The 19,875-nt window shown below is 37.3% G+C and overlaps 1 protein-coding gene across 1 annotated transcript; it reads left to right on the top strand.

The window, feature by feature from the left end:
- Positions 1 to 687: 687 nt before the first annotated feature.
- Positions 688 to 17,673, top strand: LOC112048912 (aldo-keto reductase AKR2E4-like). Its single transcript, XM_052882890.1, has 9 exons — positions 688 to 705; positions 2,299 to 2,469; positions 3,135 to 3,248; positions 4,338 to 4,529; positions 5,184 to 5,360; positions 13,175 to 13,336; positions 14,717 to 14,878; positions 15,678 to 15,881; positions 17,431 to 17,673. Exons 1-9 carry the CDS (start codon positions 688 to 690, stop codon positions 17,641 to 17,643), a joined length of 1,413 nt encoding a protein of 470 aa, XP_052738850.1. The 3' UTR covers positions 17,644 to 17,673.
- Positions 17,674 to 19,875: the final 2,202 nt, after the last annotated feature.

Genomic DNA, 19,875 nt, shown 5'->3' on the forward strand with positions numbered 1-19,875 from the left:
GAGATAATAAATTCTTTTTTTATTTTATTTAAGTAAGTTATTTTTCCGAGGGTTTTCTCACATTCTTCTCATTTTGTAACAGATGACAGTCCTAGATATAAAATAATTAATAAATTTGTTAATTTATTATATATCGAGGAAGGACTTTTTAGATGAAATAAGTAGGCATTTTTTTGTTTCTATCGTGAATTCTTTTACATTCTGCGATAGCAACAGACATATGCCACTACAAACTTTATTATTGCTTTAATTAATTGTTTTATCTTTTTTATTACATATAAGTCCTAATTGCATTAAGTACATTAAGTATTTAAAACAGCAGCGAACTATGCGGTTTTAATTTACATACTAAAATTCGATCGTCACTATTTGTTAACCTAAATACTTAGTTTAATTTCGAAATGTTTTTTATATCTATTTGCTTTCTTATGTTAAGTGCCGTAAGTATTTGAATTTATATTTTTACATCTATAATATTCAAGAAAAACAAAATACTGTTCAATATTTGAAATGGATTATAAACAACAGATTGATTGTCGATGATACTTTTGAATAAAAAAAAAACTAGTTTCTTTAAAGAAAGAGACAAAGCAATTTATTTTTTTCCGTTTACAAATAATGTAGGTAATATTTATTACTCGTAGGTCCAGGCAAACCGTGTTTATACTGAAAAGGTACAGATGAATGATGGTCATTGGATACCGGGTATTGCATTTGGTACATATGTGTATAATGTAAGTATCGATCATTACAATAGAACCTGCTTCATAGATAATGTAGCTACTGGAGTAGAGCTATTCCATTGTACTAATATTCATCATCATCATTATCAACCAATATTCGGCTAACTGCTAAGCACGAGTCTCCTCAGAATGAGAGGGGTTAGGCAGAATGAGAAGGGGTAGTACCTACAACACACTGGCAAGATGCGAATTGGCAGACTTCACACACGCAGAGTATAAGGAATATTCTCAGGTAGATAGGTTTCCTCACGTCGTTTTCCTTCACCATCTGAGACTACTGCTTCTATTATTATTTAATTTTCATCTTTATGTGACCAGCTTGGATTAGGTAATTAATTATTTAAGTAAATTGTTCGAGATATTTAATTATTATCACCAAATTAGCAGCCGATAGACGTCCACTAATGGACATAGGCCTCTTTGTAACAACATGGTGTTGAGTCGCTATCATTCAGCTCATGTAACCCGCTTGATGTCATCCGGTCACTCAGTGAGGGTCAACCAACATTGAGATTTTGATGATGATAATATAATAATAATTGAAATTATGGAAATAATAATAATTAAGCAAGGCTTAGTAAAGGGTCTCGCTATGTTTACAAATCATCATGATAATCTATAAAGCATTTTAGGAATCCGAAAAAAACTTGATCAATTAATACTAATGGGCCATTCACAAAAAAATATCTCGCTCAATTGATATCCTCATAATGCATATCAAAAGATGAAAGGGTTTCTTGAGGAAAATTAAAAAAAAACAAAAAGTGAAAAATAACATCATAATATTATTATGTTCTACCTGCTGATCAGTTTGAAGATGGTGCTAAGCCGGTGTCGTATTAATTTAAGCCGTTTCCGAAATTACCACATGAAAGAGCACTATCTAAAATACCTACAAATTTTTAATATTCATGGCTTAATTCATCATTAAACCTTACCATTCCCTCCCCCCCCTTAAATTTGAAAATTCCTAATACGATGAGGAGTTCCCTTGATTGTCTTTTCTCTTCATCACCATTACCAGACCCCTAATGTCAGTCACAACCCATCTAGGTGGAAAGTTCTCATCGATCCAAAATAATTAAGCCCAAACACAAGCTGGCTACAATAAACCGTTAAGGAGTTCCCTTAATTGACCTTGGTATTTACCACCATACTACTAATAACAATCGCAACCCATCTAGGTGGAAAGTTGTCATCTATACAAATTACTCAAGGTTTATTACAAGGTAAATTGAAATTGTAGTGCTTACAAATACTCAATAAAAAAAATTAAGAACACACTAGTCATCCATATAATTTTTTAAAGTTCCTCTTGATTTCATCAGGTCCTGACATGATAAATATAGGATTACATGGGGAGTAAACAAAAAAATAATTTTCCAAGTCGGTTCAGGCGTTAAAAAGCCTGTTAAAAGAGATAACTTTTTAAGTAAATTTTTGTTCATTCGAACTAATTGGAAGTACCTAATTGAAAGAAGATGTTATTTTAACTTATTATAACTTCTTAAGTATTATATGAAATGTTACTTCGAGTATATCATAATCTTTATAGCTTACTGAAAGGACAGGCGTATACCAATCTGTCATAACCGCTGTCGAAGGTGGATGTAGGCATATAGACACCGCATATCTGTACTTAACAGAGGATTTGGTTGGCAAGGCTGTAGAGAACGTAATAGATCGAGGCATAGTGAAACGAGAAGATTTGTTTATTACTACAAAGGTAACAATAAAAAAGTTTTCTTTACTTGTAAGGATCCAATAACAGGGTCATATAAAATCGCTCGACAAAAATTATTTGTAGACATCTTTGGTGCAGTAGGTATGGTTATTATATAATTATGACCAATATTTCCATACCCCTCCAACTAGTCGGGAAAGACTGTATTAGGAGTGGGTACGACAATAGTCGTCGTCGTCCACTGCAGGACATAACCTTTTGTAGGGACTTCCAAATATCACGATACTGAGCCGCCTGCATCCAGCGAATCCCTGCGACGCGCTTGATGTCGTCAGTCTACCTGGTGGGGGGTCGGCCAACACTACGCTTTGTAGTGCGGGATCGTCATTCTAGCACCTTGGGACCCCAACGTCTATCGGCTCTTCGAATTATGTGTGCCCATTGCCACTTCAGCTTCGCGACACGTTGAGCTATGTCGGCGACTTCGGTTCTTCTGCGGATCTCCTTATTTCTGATTTGATCACGCAGAGATACTTCGAGCATAGCTCGTTCCATCGCCCGCTGTGTGACTCTGAGACTTCTTATGAGGCCCATAGTTAGCGACCAAGTCTCGGAACCATAGGTCATCTATGTGTACTGTACTATGTTTTTTATAAATTTGTTTTTGTTTAAGTATATAAGAATTATTAATTTTCTTAATTTTCCAGCTATCATTCCGAGTTCTTACACGCGCTCAGGTTATACCGTCAATTAAAGAGTCTTTAAAAAGACTAAAACTGGATTATGTGGATTTAGTCCTTATCCATACACCGTGTGATGTGGTAGGATTTTATATCTTGTTCATTAATTTATTAGTTTTGTGTACACCTTGACCTTGTTACGGCAAACATAATCATCAACACTATCAACCCATATTCGGCTCACTGCTGAGCTCGAGTCTCCTGTCTGACAGGGATCAGAGAGACGCAGAGAATTAAGAAAATTGTCAGGTGTGCAGATTTTCTCACGATGCTTTTCCTTCACCGTTTGAGACACCTGATATTTAATTTCTTAAAATGCAAACTGAAAAGTTGGAGGTGCATGCTCCGGACGGGATTCAAAGCCACACCCACCGGAATCGGAGGCAGAGGTCATATCCACTGGGCTATCACGGGTATGTTACGTCAAACGGATGGTGAATATGCGCGTTACTATCTACACCTACTGCGAATTCCTTGGAAATACAAGACCAGGGCCTGTAGCCAAATGGCATGTCGATTCTCTTTCTAGAAATGCTAACGCTTCGAAAATTAAGACATGTACGGGAAAGACATTCACTATCGACAGGTCACGTGATCAAGTTGTCGATCGGATCTGTCATTCCCAAACATTTTGTTAGTTTTCGAAGCGTTAGCGTTTGTAGAAAGAGAATCGACGTGCCACTTGGCTAAGACCCAGGACCTCGTGATCTAGAACGAAGCAGTTCTGTGTATAATTTTTCATTAACAACCTGTTTTGAAGGCCCATTACAGAGCCGCGTCTCCCTTCTTATAAAAGAGGAGATATAGAGCTCAAATACACCACGCTGTTCTAATACGGGCTGTATAATCTATACTAATATTAAAAAAATTAAGAGTTTGTTTGTTTGCTTGCTTGAACGCGCTAATCGCAGGAACTACTGGTCCGATTTGAAAAATTCTTTCAGTGTTTTATTCCCATTTATCGAGGAAGGCTATAAAGTATCCCCGTATTCATACGGGAACGGGAACCACGCAGGTGAAACCGCGCGGCGTCAGCTAGTTTTTAACAGTTATAGTAGTATAGTATTATTTCAAAAGGGTTTGATTTCGTATCTGGTATACCGCTAGAATACTACCTTTATAAATCCTTTTTTTTTATAAATGAGCTGCCTTTCTTTTTTCCAAATTTAGTTAGGTTTAAAGCCCGGATTCCCTAAAAAGTCCGAGTGTTCAAGGAATCACACTTTAGAGGTGTGGAAGGGGCTTGAAGACGCAAAGCGATTGTGTTTGACGAGATCTATCGGAGTTTCAAACTTTAACAGCACAGACATGGCGAGTATATTAGCTGACTCAGACACTGTACCAGCTGTCAATCAAATTGAGGTAAGATGTTGTTTTTCTCTCATTCAGTGGCGGATTTACCAGTAGGCTAAGTAGGCTGCAGGGCAGCAGATTTCAGAGGGTGGCAAATTTGGACGAAATAGTTTTGTATTTCAGATATAATGTGAAATTCTACCTTAGATAATTTTAATATTTTAATCCTACTATACGTACCTACTAAAATAATAGCGCAATGAGCTATTGAGTGTGCAAGTTCGCAATAAAACTGATATTTGTTCAGTCCATACACTCGATATCAAAGGGGGTAGTGTACAAAATACCAACAAACCTCATAGCAACATGCAGAATCGTAATCTGCATGTTTTTCTGAATTCAAAACTAAAAACAAAATGCCGTACTCGAATTGAGCATACTCAATAACTCACAGCACTTGAACTACATTATCTTTACCCATCAGTCGCCAAATATTTTTACATTTTTTTTAAATTATTTAGTGCTTTTGGTTAAAGATTAGTTTTATGTCGTTACATTGAAAATCAGCGCTATACATATGTCCAATATTTACTAACGGACATTAAAAAGGCGTTTAAATACAACAATATATGCTGCGGGGCAACATACACCTATTTAGACAATCGATCTGAAACAGTAAACTCCATTCGTGCATTGGAGCTGACATACACTTTTATTTTTCAGACGAATCCAACGTTCGCGCATCAGGAATTAGTTGCTTATTGTCAAAGCAAAAATATAGTTGTAACAGGCTATGCTCCGTTTGGTTTTCTCGTGTCAAGACCATTCAACGATTTAGCATTACCACCGACCGTCGACGATCCTTTCCTAGTGAGCCAGGCCGAGAAATACGATGTCACCGTATTTCAGATTTTACTGCGATATTTGGTAAATATATTTATATATTAATAATTACTATTACTATTATATACTATTCTCTACTATAGAGAGAATTAAGAAAATTCTTAGGAATGCAGGTTTCCTCACGATGTTTTTCCTGCAGCGTTTGATACAAGTGATATTTAAATTCTTTAAATTCACTTAACTAAAAGTTGGAGGTGCCCTGGATTCGAACCTACACCCTCCGAATAGGCGTGATAGCCCAGTAGATAATACTGATAATTATAGCAAAATCCTAAAAAAAGTAATTATTTACAGATTGATCGTTGCATAATACCAATCGCTGCGTCGTTGAAACCGGAACATATTAAATCGAATATGAGAACAGCTGGGTTTGCTCTTCGTGAGAAAGCAATACTAAGGATTAACAAATATGACAGGAATGTGAAGGTCTATTTAATTGATTATAACGGCCTTTTCATAAATATGCGTGACGGATATTTTACACATAGGAGTTTTGCTCGACGTAACAACTTGCGAGGTTATGAGAATTTTTAAAATAGACTGAAAATTTCGAAAGCCATCATCATCATATCAGCCGATGGACCTCTACTGCAGTACATAGGGATTTTGTAGGGACTTCCAAACATCACGATACTGAGCCGCCTACATGCAGCGAATCCCTGCGATTCGCTTGATGTCGTCAGTCCTGGGGGGTCGACCAACACTGCGCTTTCTAGTGCAGGATCGCCATTCCAGCAACTTGAGACCCAAACGTCCATCGGCTCTTCGAACTATGTGTGCGATAGCCATTTTATAAAGGATTTTATGAAGGCTACAAGTTTGTTAGCCTAATGCTCCTACCATAAGTATAAATGGTAGCCAATTATGGAGTTTGGAGTGCGTTGGTTTTGGAATAGCAAGTTTCAAAGGTCCAGTCCAGACTCTCAACGTCCATATATAGACCGCACTTTTTCAACATTTTCCGCAGCTTATCATGTCCCCAGTCTTCAGTGAGATAGCTTCGCCGCAACCCTTTGAAAAACATCATTAAGTTTTTTAAGGAGAACTTAAAAAATCTCAACAGTGTCTAGTGAAGGGTTGGCACGACGGTCTGGCGACTGGAAGATCGATTCCTCCAGATATGCTTACTTGAGAAAATTACGTTTTATTTTTGAACAATTGAAGTTCCAAAGCCACCATCAATACTCCATAATAGGCTATCGTACTTGACTATTTATGACCTATTAGATGACGTGTATCTAACGATCGATATGATAAAATTGTAAAAACCCAATGATAAAATAGTATCTTCTAAGATTAAACAAAAATGCTGTACTTATTATTGAATAAAAATCTAGATGGCTAAAATTTGTTTTTAATTTAATAAAAATGTATAACATGGTCATCCTAGGGGTTTTTTCAAAACTAATAAAATTAGTTTTACCACAGGATTTGTACAGGTCACCCTGTATAATGTATAACACTCCCAGACGCTGGAAAACATCTAGGCTCATCACAGAAACATTTTCCAGTTGAAAAAATCGAAACCATTGCCATTTACAGTTACTGTTACAGTTAGCAGAAAGCAGGATCACTTACCTCTGCGTCATACGGAACACAAATGGGGCATCCTCGTCCTGCCCACCGTTCCCTATTTTCTCTATTTTGTGCGCGAGTCTAAGTACAGGGAGTCGCGTATTTGCAGAGTAGTGCGTAGACAGACAGGGCACACAACAACAACAACGCGACAACATCGCGGCGACATCGCGGCAACTCACTCATAGACGAGCTGTAGAGGCAACGGAGGCACCGGCGAGTTTGAGTGAGGTTCCGGTTCCTACCAAAAAGCGCTGAGGGTGACCTTGAAAAAACCGACCGTAGCGGCTCTGGTAACAGTTTTGAAGGCTTTTCAATTGTCCAATTATAAAACGTAATTTTCAACGGAATATTATAAGAAATTATGTCTCCACTTGCCAAATCCTTAGCGTCGTAGCAACCTTTTGCTTTCTCTAGCAAAGGGTTGCTACGAAGGGAGAACCCTTGTAGATGATTAAAGAAAAAGTGACGTGCTCTCCGAGGCAGTGGCGTAGCGTGCCTTGAAGTGGTCCTGTATCAAAATTAGTTGGGGAGCTCAAATGAAGGGTAAAGATTTATACTCGCTTAAATTTAACATGACATTGACTAATACTACGTAGGATGTTTCCAACTTCTTCTACCCAGGAAAAGAGATACTTTCGTCATTTCTGAAATGAAAAGTGTTAAAAAGTTAAGTGATATTGTGGATTTCACCTTACTAAGTTTTGCTTTTACATGTTAGGGGTGCCTGTTGTCCGGGGGCTTCATATCGTTAATACGGCTGATACACGCCCCTGCTCCGAGGCTCGAAGATACTAATTTGCCAATTGTAGTATGCTCAAGACGCATACCGCGGCGTATTTCGAGACGAGAAAACGATAAATTTCGACCAATAGCTCTCCTTCGTAACTCGGTGACGAAAGAGAGAGACAATATAACATTTCTGCCGCTATTAGTCGACAATAACTTTTTTTTCTCTTCTACAGGCAGCTGTATATATATATATATATATATATATATATATATATATATATATATATATTAATTATTTTCAGATTGACCGTTGTATAATACCAACCTTCGCGTCGTTGAAAAAGGAACATATTAAATCTAATATGGCAACTGCTGGCTTTTCTCTTCGTCCCGAAGCAATTCTTGGGATTAATAAATATGACAGGCATGTGAAGGTCTATTTAATTGATGATGAAGGCCTTTTCATAAGTATGCGTAACACATATTTAACAGCTAGGCGTTTTGTGCGACGCAATAACTTGCGAAGTTATGAGAATATTTAAAAAGGACTGGAGGCATACCTATAGACAAAGATTTTATACTATTAGATGTCACTAGTGCGTCGAAACTTAGGAACAAATTAAACAAAGGTGAATAATTCCCTTAATTTCATTTAGTCGCATAGTAAACAACGAGAGTAATTTAAATAAATAATACGTAAACATTGTCTACCATAGATAGATAGATACATTGAGAGGCGTGATATGACCGATTCCGGAGGGTGTGGGTTCGAATCCGGTCTGGGGCATGCACCTCCAACTTTTTAGTTGTGTGCATTTTAAGAATTTAAATATCACGTGTCTCAAACGGTGAAGGCAAACATCGTGAGGAAACCTGCATACCAGAGAATTTTCTTAATTCTCTGCGAGTGTGAAGTCTGCCAATCAGCATTGGGCCAGCGTAGTAGATCATTAGCCTAACCCCTCTCATTCTGAGAGGAGACTCGAGCTCAGCAATGAGCCGAATATGGGTTGATAATGATGATGATTGTCTACAATACCAAGTTGTATGTTCAGGAAGTGTAAAAACTACATGAATCTGATATCAGAAAACACAAAATTGTGTATGTGTGATTGTGTGCATTCAGTGAGGTTTGGATTTTCATTTGAAATTTGGAAAACTTTTTGCGGTGATTTTGTAGGCACGTAGCATATACAGGATGCTCGGTATTTCTCTTAACTTCAAGGAGTTGACAAGTCCACTTAACTATTTTTTTTTCAACTAAAAAAAATGTTTTGTGTTTTCATACAAAGTAATTCAAATAATTCCGATTATCCATGTAACACACGCCTTTATCTATCCTTGTATTTTAAAATACGAAATCGTAGTGGTAAGACTGTCGATATCGAAGAGATATTGCAAATGGCACTCCGCACTGCACTAGTAATCTCATGATATGTACCAATCATAGTACCACTAAATAAGTTTGGCTAGGTCATAATATAAGGATGCGAAATAAGGGACACAATTTAAGATCTATTTGCTAAAGAAATATTTTTTAATCCGAAAATATTCATTTTAGAACTTGACATGTCCCTTAGACATTTTTAGTTAATTTTTCATAAAGAATATAACCCTAGAGTTATGGGAAATATTCCCGAGCATCCTGTATAATAGTATAAAAAATGTTGGCTGATAAAGTTCAGCCTTCTTAAAATGTCTGTTAAATGATTATCTCCTACGATGTAACAAAAATGCTGTATTTATTATTTAATAAAAATATACATGGCTATGATTTGTTTTTTTTAAGTACAATTCACAAGACTAGTTATTGTTACACTAGAATTTACGAGTATACTTAAAATATTTTTTATTGGACGGCATTAGTATGTTTAATCGATATTGAAGCAATAAATATTGTTTTTAAATTTTTGTCTGTCTGTCTGTCGCGAAAATTAAATCAGAAGGTTCACACATTTTGACTTATTTTTTAATGTGCCTTAATGCTCTTCCCAAGGTATGCATCGGCTTTTTGCCCTCAACCAATGGTAGGCCTTCGGTAAGTACTTACTTCGAATGGGTATTGCCTGGAGTGGCTTTCAGTGGCTCTTGCGCAGGGTGGACCAGTGATTCCCTGAAACCTAGTGTAGGGTGGACTATTATCTCCTAAAACCTAGTGTAGGGTAAACCAATGCCTCCTAAAACCTAGTGTAGGGTGGACCGACGACATCAATCGGGTTGTCAGGAGCCTGGATGCAGGCGGCTCGAGATAGTGGTATTTTGAAGTGCGTAGCCATAATAGCAGTGGACGTCCATCGGCTGATAATGGTGATTATCATATAAGTATATAAAATATTTGTAAGCTTTATTTCTAAAATTTTAACCGTAAAGAAAAACACCAGTACTACTTAATATTTGAAAAATCGATAAGTTACATTAATATACATTGTACTCCTTTTAAATTGTATAACTATAAATTGCTAAAGATAAAAAATTCAAATTTATGCGCTTACTGAAAATTATGTGTTCTAAAAATATTGTGGAATGTTGTGGAATTTCTATTAGGGATTCTTTTATCATTGAAAAATAGCTTTACCATGCATGAAACTAAATAAATACAGAGTGTTTAGAATTATCAGAAACCACAAAATTATTTAAGTGAAAGCAAATAATTGAAAAGCGTCCGACTTTTATTTGCATCCAGCGAAACCCTGCGACTCGCTTGATGTCAATCCACCTGGTTGGAGTCGGCCAACGATGCGCTTTCTATTGAGGTGTCCCCATTCCAGCACCTGATTCCAGAACCGATGGACGTTGGTTCCCTCAACGTCCATCGGTTCTTCGAACGATGTGCCTCGCTCGTTGCCACTTCAGCTTTATTAAAAAATTAATTAAAAAATTATATAGCTTAGCAGTTTGCTAAGTTGTCTCATCTCTTGTTGTGTAATTCTTTATGGGTTACTCGGAATAGGCGGGGAGAGTGACTTGAGTGGGAAAGGGAAGTGTTTGTTTATTTTGTTTTTTTTTATTTTTTACAAGTTAGCCCTTGATTACAATCTCACCTGATGGTAAGTTATGATGCAATCGAAGATGGAAGCGTACCAACTTGTTAGGAGGAGGATGAAAATCTACACCCCTTTTCGGTTTCTACACGACATCGTGCCGGAACGCTAAATCGCTTGGCGGTAAGTACGTCTTTGTCGGTAAGGGGGTAACTAGCCACGGCTGAAGCCTCCCACCAGCCAGACCTGGACCAATTAAGAAAATCTCAATCGTCCCAGCCGGGGATCGAACCCAGGACCTCCGTTTCGTAAATCCACCGCGCATACTACTGCGCCACGGAGGTTGTTAAAAGTCAAAGGCGCTTTTAACCCTACACGCAACGTTCACAAGTGCGTGACTTCACTCAAGGCCATTCTAGGGTCTTATTTTGGTTACAGTTTGATTTGTTAGTTAAGTTGTCGTGACAAATTTTGTGTATCATAACCTTTGTTCGACATTAGTTTTCTTATTTTTGTAATCACTTTTGAGTCTGCTCCATCAGGCTTAATTATTGTAGTCAAGCGCAAGCCTATATTGCATAAAAAAGATATAGTTAGTTGAAAAAATAAACTTATAAACACATAAAACATTACACACCCTTTCCTAAGCAGTCGTGTAAAAGTTAATTAAATTAGAATTGAGTAAATAACGTGAAAATGATATGTTCGAATCAATTAATTATTATTATTCAAATTTTTGAACCAGTTTGATTAAGTAGTCGACTTTATATTTAATTTTGAACGATAATAATGCAAAGTGAAGAAATTCGCGTTATTTAATTGTGACTCAAGTGATAGTTGTTCTTTATTAATAAACAAGTTCCGCAAAATTTAATTCCAATTTATGTTTAACTTTTACTTAGTTTAGTCGCCGAAAAGCATATTTTAATAAATTTGGAAATGTTATTAATTATAATTTTGAACGTTCTGTTAATATGCATTGTGAGTATACATCATCATCATTGGCAACCCATGTTCGGCTCACTGTTGAGTACGAGTCTCCTCTCAATATACATGACTTACTGGATTTTATATTGTTACTTGAAATTGAAGTCATATTGACATCGATCCATGGAGGTTTCAGTTTCTTATTGGTCTAATTCAGTTATAACTTCAATTCCTGATAGGTCATTCAAAAATAAATATATAAGTATGTAAAAAATTACACCCGAGCAAGATACTATTGTATCTATACATAGTAACGATTTCATTTATGTCAGCTTTAAAAATACAATAAGTTAACACACGGGAAAAAGTCAAAAACAAATTTGACGGTAAAAGATCAATTACTGATACATTTTGTATGAAACTTTTGATGATACGCTATACAGGACCACGTCATTCACTCATCATCATTAACAACGCATGATCGGCTCACTGTTGAGCACGAGTCTCATCTCAGAATATCTCATTCTGTTAAGCAGTAGTCCACGTACGCTGCTCTATTGTGGATTGGTAGACTTCACACACGTAGATAATTAAGAAATTTCTCTGATATGCAGGTTTCGTCATGATGTTGTTCCTTCGCCGTTTGAGATTTTGATATTTAACTTCTAACTGAAAAGGTGTACGTCCCGGACCGGATTCGAAACTACGCCGACTCGAAAGCAGAGGTCATATCCACTGGGCTATCACGGCTTGCTGCGTGGCTCAGTTTCACTAGTAATATAAAAAAAATGCTGTATGGTGAAGGAAAAACATCGTGAGGAAACCTGCATACCAGAGAATTTTCTTAATTCTCTGCGTGTGTGAAGTCTGTCAATACGCATTGGGCCAGTGTGGTGGACTGTTGGCCTAACATCTCATTCTGAGAGGAGACTCGAGCTCAGCAGTGAGCCGAATATAGGTTGATAGTGTTGATGATGATGCTGTAATATATAATTTGAAATTTTCAGTTACCAGCCAAGTCGGCATATTACGAAACGTTTCAATCTAAAGATGTAAGATTATTGATCGATGGGAACATTTTACCGATACCAGCTTTTGGCACTGCTGTTCCGGTAGGTATAATGTTAGGTTTATACAGTGGCGTGCATGCGGATTTTAACTAGGGTATGCACTACATAAGAAAAAATTAGAAAATTTCTTGTCCAGCTATGTATTCTGTGGTCCAACATAGGTTCGTATTGAGTCCTTATGGTATAGGCAGTGCTTTTTTCCATCTATCATATATATATATATATATATATATATATTTCATTTATTCATTCATTAAATACTCGGGACAATTATCCGCCCACTTTATTATGACGCGATTATATCAAACTGGGGGTTAATTTGAGTATACCCAGAGGCACAATTATCCGCCCTTACTCAGCACTTACTTAGTTAGTAGATACTTTCATAGTTATATATAGCATACGAGTAAATGGCTCGTAGATGAATATATCAAAAAAATAGATAACACATAGCTTGAATATTTTGTTGTGTTACGTAGATATAATTGAAAAAATATGCTCAGTTTTAATAACAAAATACTTTTAGGTCAACCAATTAAAAGATTTACGTCAAGCAGTGTTATGGGCGATAGAATCTGGGTGGAGGACCATAGACACGGATGTTAACGAAGATATAATAGCAGAGGCTGTTAATGAAGCCATACGATGTGGACTTGTTACACGAGAAGAATTATTTATCATTGCTAGGGTGAGTTTTAATCATTTCATTGAAGCAAATTAAGAAATACCGTACTACGAGTAAGAAAACATTGTGTTATAGAAGTACATGCAGATGGATAGATAGATATACTTTATTTGCACACCACAAAGACAAATACAAGTGAAATAAAAACATATTATGAAGAGATCAGCATATAAAAGGCGGCCTTATCGCTAAGTAGCGATTTCTTTCAGGCAACCTTTGGTTTAGGAAAACTTAAGTACATCAGCAGGTGGCGTAAAACAAAAATAGTCATAGTATTAGTAATACACATACATACAAATAATTACATCCTAATACATAAACAATATTACTCAAATACCTACACATTATAAAGTCATATCGAAGAGAAATAATAGATACAGATCTTTGCCTCGTCCTTACTGCAACAGATAGATGTGACTAAGTTCGACAAAGATATTAATGTATCAAAAGTTAATATTATGAAAAAATCCATATAAGATATGTATGTAACATTTCAGTTGCCGTTGGAAGTAGCTAAGCGCAAAAGAGTTGTTCCAGCCCTTGAGTCAACTTTGAAGAGATTGCAAATGGACTATGTTGACTTATTCATTGTTAACTCACCGCTTAATCTGGTATACTTCTTTTTCTTGTTCCTCCTCACTAGTAATACTGACTCTCAATTAGATCTAACGAGGCGGCTGTCGCAATCAGATACAGTTACTGTGATGGTGTGTTAACTTGTGCCCTATGTAGTCGCACTTTTAAGGCCAAAACAGGGTACATTAGTCACTGGAAAGCACACCAGAGAACTATCCATCCCAGTTCCTTACCCAGACTTGAGGAGTCAGAAACGCCGCTGTAGTCGAAATCGGCTTTTACATTAACAACCCATATTCTCCTCTGACAATGAGAGTGGTTAGGCCAATCTTCCACCACGCTGGCTGTGGATTATGTGGACAATGTGGATTAGCAGCAGGATTCCACACGACGTTTTTCCTTCAGCGTTTGAGAGACGTGATATTTAATTTCTTAAAATGCACACAACTGGAAAGTTGGAGGTGCATGCTCCAGACCGGATTAACGGAATAACAGAGGTTATTTATTGGGCTATTGTGGCTCTAGCAGCTGTGAAAATATTAAAAACTCATACTTTTTTATAACATGTACCTATTGAAATTGCTTGACTGATTTTAATAACTATTCTGTTTAATTCAAAATTGGTTATTTTGTATTAACACCCAAAGTAAGTCAAAACACTCAATTTAGAATTTTATATTTTTTTCAAGTTAGCCTGCTGCCATAATAGACAGGATGGTTATGAGTTATTCCTGGAAAACATAAAAATTAAATGTAATACTTACTAATCTGATCAACTTGGTTATATATAAGTAAGTATGATTTTAGTCGGGAAAAAAGAAATTCAACCTTTTGGACCTTTGGACTGGCATGGAAGACGCAAAGGAGTTGGGTTTGACAAAGTCCATTGGCGTGGGCAACTTTAGGAAGGAAGACTTGATTTCAATTTTGCCGTATTGTACGACAAAACCTGCTGTTAATGAGATTGAGGTGAGATAATATTAATTGCTGTACTATATATCTCGTTATGGAGTTTACAAGGTCCTGGCCAGCTTATTTCAAAGTCCTTCTAAGGAGTAGCTGAAATGGCTATTCTCTCTTTTAAGAAAATTTTAATATTTATTTTTTAAGTTTCAAGGTGAACGTTTAAGAGTAAATCCACCATCAACCATTGGAGTAATGTGGTTCTAAGCTAATGTTAAAAGTAATTATAGGGGCTCATTACTATACTCATCATTATCATACGCACGTTTAGTGATTTGCCTTAACTCTGTCCCCCAGTTCAATGTTATCAGCCTACTTGAATAGCCCATATACGTATACATTTTATGTGCTAGTGTAGAATACCCAGCCGTAGCCGTAGTTACGGTTGGAGGCCCTATCACAAACCCCTGACCGAAGGCTGGTGTGTAATTGAGTGTGCGCGCGTTTTAAGTGTTTGAGTAGAGTGCCCAGCCGAAGCCTAGGATAGACTTATCACAAAGTCGTCATTCACAAAAGTTCTGCATTTCTTTTAATTAATTTATGTCACCGTAAAATTGTAAATACCTACCGTTAGATTATAATACATATCGCGAGATTGTGAACCGCAACACACTGCTTACCTAAAAAATACCTAACCTAACTATTGGTTTCTGAGCCATTCAAGTTCCGGTTCTTAGCGTTCACAATCTTTCGACAGTTTCCAATCTCACAAGATACTCGTAGATTATAATCTAACGGTAATTACAATTTTACAGAGTCATTTATAACCATTTCAGTTGAGTACCTACATCATGAGTTTTTTTAGGTAAACCCGACGTTCACAAATATTGAATTAGTGGAATATTGTCAGAAGCAGGCGATTATTGTGATGGCTTACGCGCCTTTAGGCTTTGCAGTTCCGAGACCGGAAGTGACCAAACGACCACCACCTTCGCTGACTGACCCCGTTTTGGTGAAAATGGCCAAAAAATATGATGTCACCACTGCTCAAGTTCTTCTTCGTTATGTGGTAAATTCATAAATCTTTATATATTAATGCGAAAAGTAAAAAGATGAAATTTGGCAGGGAGGTAGTCTATAGGTGAGATAGTTCCGGATTAAAGGGAGAGGAGAAATAAAGGGCAGATGAAGTCTAGTTTCTTAAAATATAGTAATACGTACGTACGTACGTACGTAATACTTACGTACCTCTCATTAAACTAAATTAAAATACTATCGATCAATTCTAACTTCACTACAAAATTGTGTTTACAAAAAAAAGTTAGGCTAACGCCCAAAATGTTTCCGAATTAGAGACTAAAGAGGTTGAACAGAGGTTAATATTATATTTGTATTTTTATTGAAAATAAAACTAATTAATATACTTGAAAATGCAACCAATTTTTAGCTATAGCTTGGCAACTTGGTCCGTAACACTTCCGATGGTCTGTGCGGGCCGGGGGGCGTGTAGCGATGAATGAAAACCCACGACTGATGCACCTCACTTCCCCGCACGCACGATTTCACACCCGCGCTGTCTTTCCCTTTCATTTTTCTACCTTAAACTTAAAGTATGTGGTGATTATAAAGATAATATTTTATTCAGTAGGGCGGGTCGATAGTACTAACTTAACGAATCAAATCAAATTACAACCAATACACTATTACTGACGTCCGTGATAGCCCAGTGGATATGACCTCTGCCTCCGATTCCGGAGGGTGTGGGTTCGAATCCGGTCCGCGGCATGCACCTCCAACTTTTCAGTTGTGTGCATTTTAAGAAATTAAATATCACGTGTCTCAATCGGTGAAGGAAAACATCGTGCGGAATCCTGCATTCATAATTCTCTGCGTGTGTGAAGTCTGCCAATCCGCATTGGGCCAGCGTGGTGGACTATTGGCCTTACCCCTCTCATTCCGAGAGGAGACTCGAGCTCAGCAGTGAGCCGAATATGGGTTGATGACGACGACACTATTACTACTCTTGTTTATTATTACTAGCAGACCCAGTCAAGCTTCGCTTTGACTTATGTGCACTTCTTCCCTATCCCCACCCTACACTACCCTACTCCTACCCCTACCCTACTAATCATTTGTCAGTATTTTTAACGCACGTATAAATGTCAATCATTACTTAAACATTATTTGACAGGATGGACAGCAAATGTTTGACAGGTACTAAACAAAGTAACATTTATGGGATTATATTATTTATTCGTCGAGTTCTCATTGTTTTTAAGGTGTATTCTGCTATTCTTGGCGGAGACAAATCTAACGAATCAAAAACCATGGAAATCGGTCCAGCAGATCTCGAGTTATAAGTGTTGTAACAAACCCGACTTTCTTTTATATACATAGACTAGCTGACGCCGCGCGGTTTCACTCCCGTGATTCCCGTTCCCGTAGGAATACAGGGATAATATATAGCCTATATCCTTCCTCGATATATGGGCTACCTAACACTGAAATAATTTTTCAAATCGGACCAGTAGTTTCTGTGATTAGCGCGTTCAATCAAACAAACAAACAAACAAACTCTTCAGCTTTATAATATTAGTATACATTTATCTTGTTGGCAGATTGAACGCGGCACAGTACCAATAACAAGGTCAGTCAACAAGAACCACATTAAGCAGAACAGAGACATTCTCAACTTCACTCTCACTGACGAAGAAGTGGATATAATCAACGGATACAACAAAAACTGGCCTGTTTATCCCGCTGAAAAACGCCTCAACGATTACAATATCAAAATGGAGCACGCAAGTCGACGAAATAAGAAATTGTACTAGTGAAAAATTGTAAAGATATAACAATAATAAATGAACATCTATCCACTTGTCTGCACAAACTGTCCAACCAAACGCAAAAACTGCCTACCTCGCGCGACCGAATTCGCGATTTTATGAATACAAAACATGAGAATCTATACACCACTTTATAGCATTTATAAATGCGAACGTAACTCTTTTTTTTTTAAAGTTAGCCCTTGACCACAATCTCACCTGATGGTAAGTGATCTAAAATGGTAGCGGGCTCACTTGTTAGGTCCACACTTACAAGTTAGCAGTTTTTTTTCTGGAATAACACACACTTTTTATACCGAAATAAATTCATGGATTTCCGAGATTTTCGAACCCTGACGATTCGAATCACCTGAAATTTGAAGTACAGATAGATTATAGGCTACTATTCATCCCCGAAAAATCCATGTTTCCCGCGGGATTTGTGAAAAACTGAATTCCATGTGCACGAAGTCGCAAGCGTCCGCTAGTCATTTCTATCTGAAGACGATTTCAGTTTTTCTAAAATTTCTGCCTCTATAGAAAATAGTAACAAGTCTGATAGCCGTTCCTGTACCATCGAAGGGGGGGTCCTTAAGGGTCCTTAGGGGGCCCTGTATCATTGATACGGCCGATACGGCGCGGCGGTAGCTACGCACCTGCTAGTATCTCTTTGCTGAAAGCTCACATGCTTCCAGCGCTTACGGCTTGACAGCGATAAATTGATCGTGTGTTGGTCTCGATATGCAAGACATCATGTTGATCGCGACCAACACACGATAAGTTTTATCGGACGTCAAGCCGTTATCGCTGCAGGCATGTGGGCTTATCGGATGGTGAGCGGCTAGCATAAAGATATCTTCACAAAGGGGAAAAAATTACTCCAGAGTAATTACTGAAAGATCGTGGTTCGATCCCTGCTCGCGGGATTATTGTTGTAACCACTCCTTGCATTCTTACTTGGAGGGAAATGGGAATTTTGTCAGTAATTAAAAAGTTATGGATGGTATATTTTGACGGCCACTGGCGCAGTTGGTAGTAATGTGGTTCTCAACAGAGTGGTCCTGGATTCGATTCCCAGTTTAGGATTTAATTTGTTCTGAATTGGCTGAGCTCTGGTCTGGTTACTTACTTAATAATTTTCTTGAAAATACAATGTTAGATTAATACATATACCAAAATACGATGAAAAACGATGTACGTACGTCATCAACCCATATTCGGCTCACTGCTGAGCTCGAGTCTCCTCTCAGAATGAGAGGGGTTAGGCCAATAGTCCACCACGCTGGCCCAATGCGGATTGGCAGACTTCACACACGCAGAGAATTGAGATAATTCTCTCGTATGCAGGTTTCCTCACGATGTTTTCCTTCACCGATTGAGACACGTGATATTTAATTTCTTAAAATGCACACAACTGAAAAGATGGAGGTGCATGCCCCGGACCGGATTCGAACCCACACCCTCCGGAATCGGAAGCAGAGGTCATATCCACTGGGCTATCACAGCTCAGAAAAACGATGTAGTGACTTATTATTTGAATGGTACACCGAATTACAGATTAACCCGGTGAGGTTGCAGTAGAAAGCTGAATTGTAATTGAATAAAAAAAATACATGGTAATTATTATTTTAGGAAATTGGGAACATGTTATGAACCTATGAACAAGCGACCGGGAATAGCAGTAATTTCTGAACATATTGAAGTTAATTATAAAGTTTATAATCGAGCACAGATTAAGAATAATAGGCAGATGGAGCGTACGGAACATGACCGTGTCGTAGCCGCTATAAATACAAAATTAAAAAACGAATACATTCTCGCGAACGCAACTTTAAATATTATTCAAGATAAAATGTTTTAAACAAAAAAAAATAATTTAAAGTCGCTTCTGAAAGAACCACGGGAAAGAACTGTCTTTAAATCCTAAAACTTCATGATATAATCAGCTTATTTAATGCATCACTGTGTTAGTACCGCCTTCAAAGTGATCAGAAGGTACGATGTTATTTTTCGCTTTTTAGTTTATTTTTGTGATTTTGAAGTTGGTTCAATTTTTTTTCTGTTTTTAGTGTGTCCTAGCATAGTTAACGAAATCGCCACAGTAGGGAAAATTTCGTTATTTTCATTTTAACACAAAAGTACTAAACCGATTTTCATGAAAATTTAATGAAACCAATCTGAAGGTATATTCTTTCTAACAAAAAAAGAATTTTCAAAATTGGTTGAGAAATGACGAAG

This window comes from Bicyclus anynana, chromosome 8 (assembly GCF_947172395.1).
Source record: "Bicyclus anynana chromosome 8, ilBicAnyn1.1, whole genome shotgun sequence".
Lineage (NCBI taxonomy): Eukaryota > Metazoa > Arthropoda > Insecta > Lepidoptera > Nymphalidae > Bicyclus > Bicyclus anynana.

Excerpts from the sequence above, each read along its gene's own strand:
- LOC112048912 (XM_052882890.1), top strand. Across the intron at positions 3,249-4,337 it reads TCCATACACCGTGTGATGTG|TTAGGTTTAAAGCCCGGATT; the intron begins GTAGGATTTTAT and ends TTCCAAATTTAG. Across the intron at positions 5,361-13,174 it reads CCGAGAAATACGATGTCACC|GTCAACCAATTAAAAGATTT; the intron begins GTATTTCAGATT and ends AAATACTTTTAG.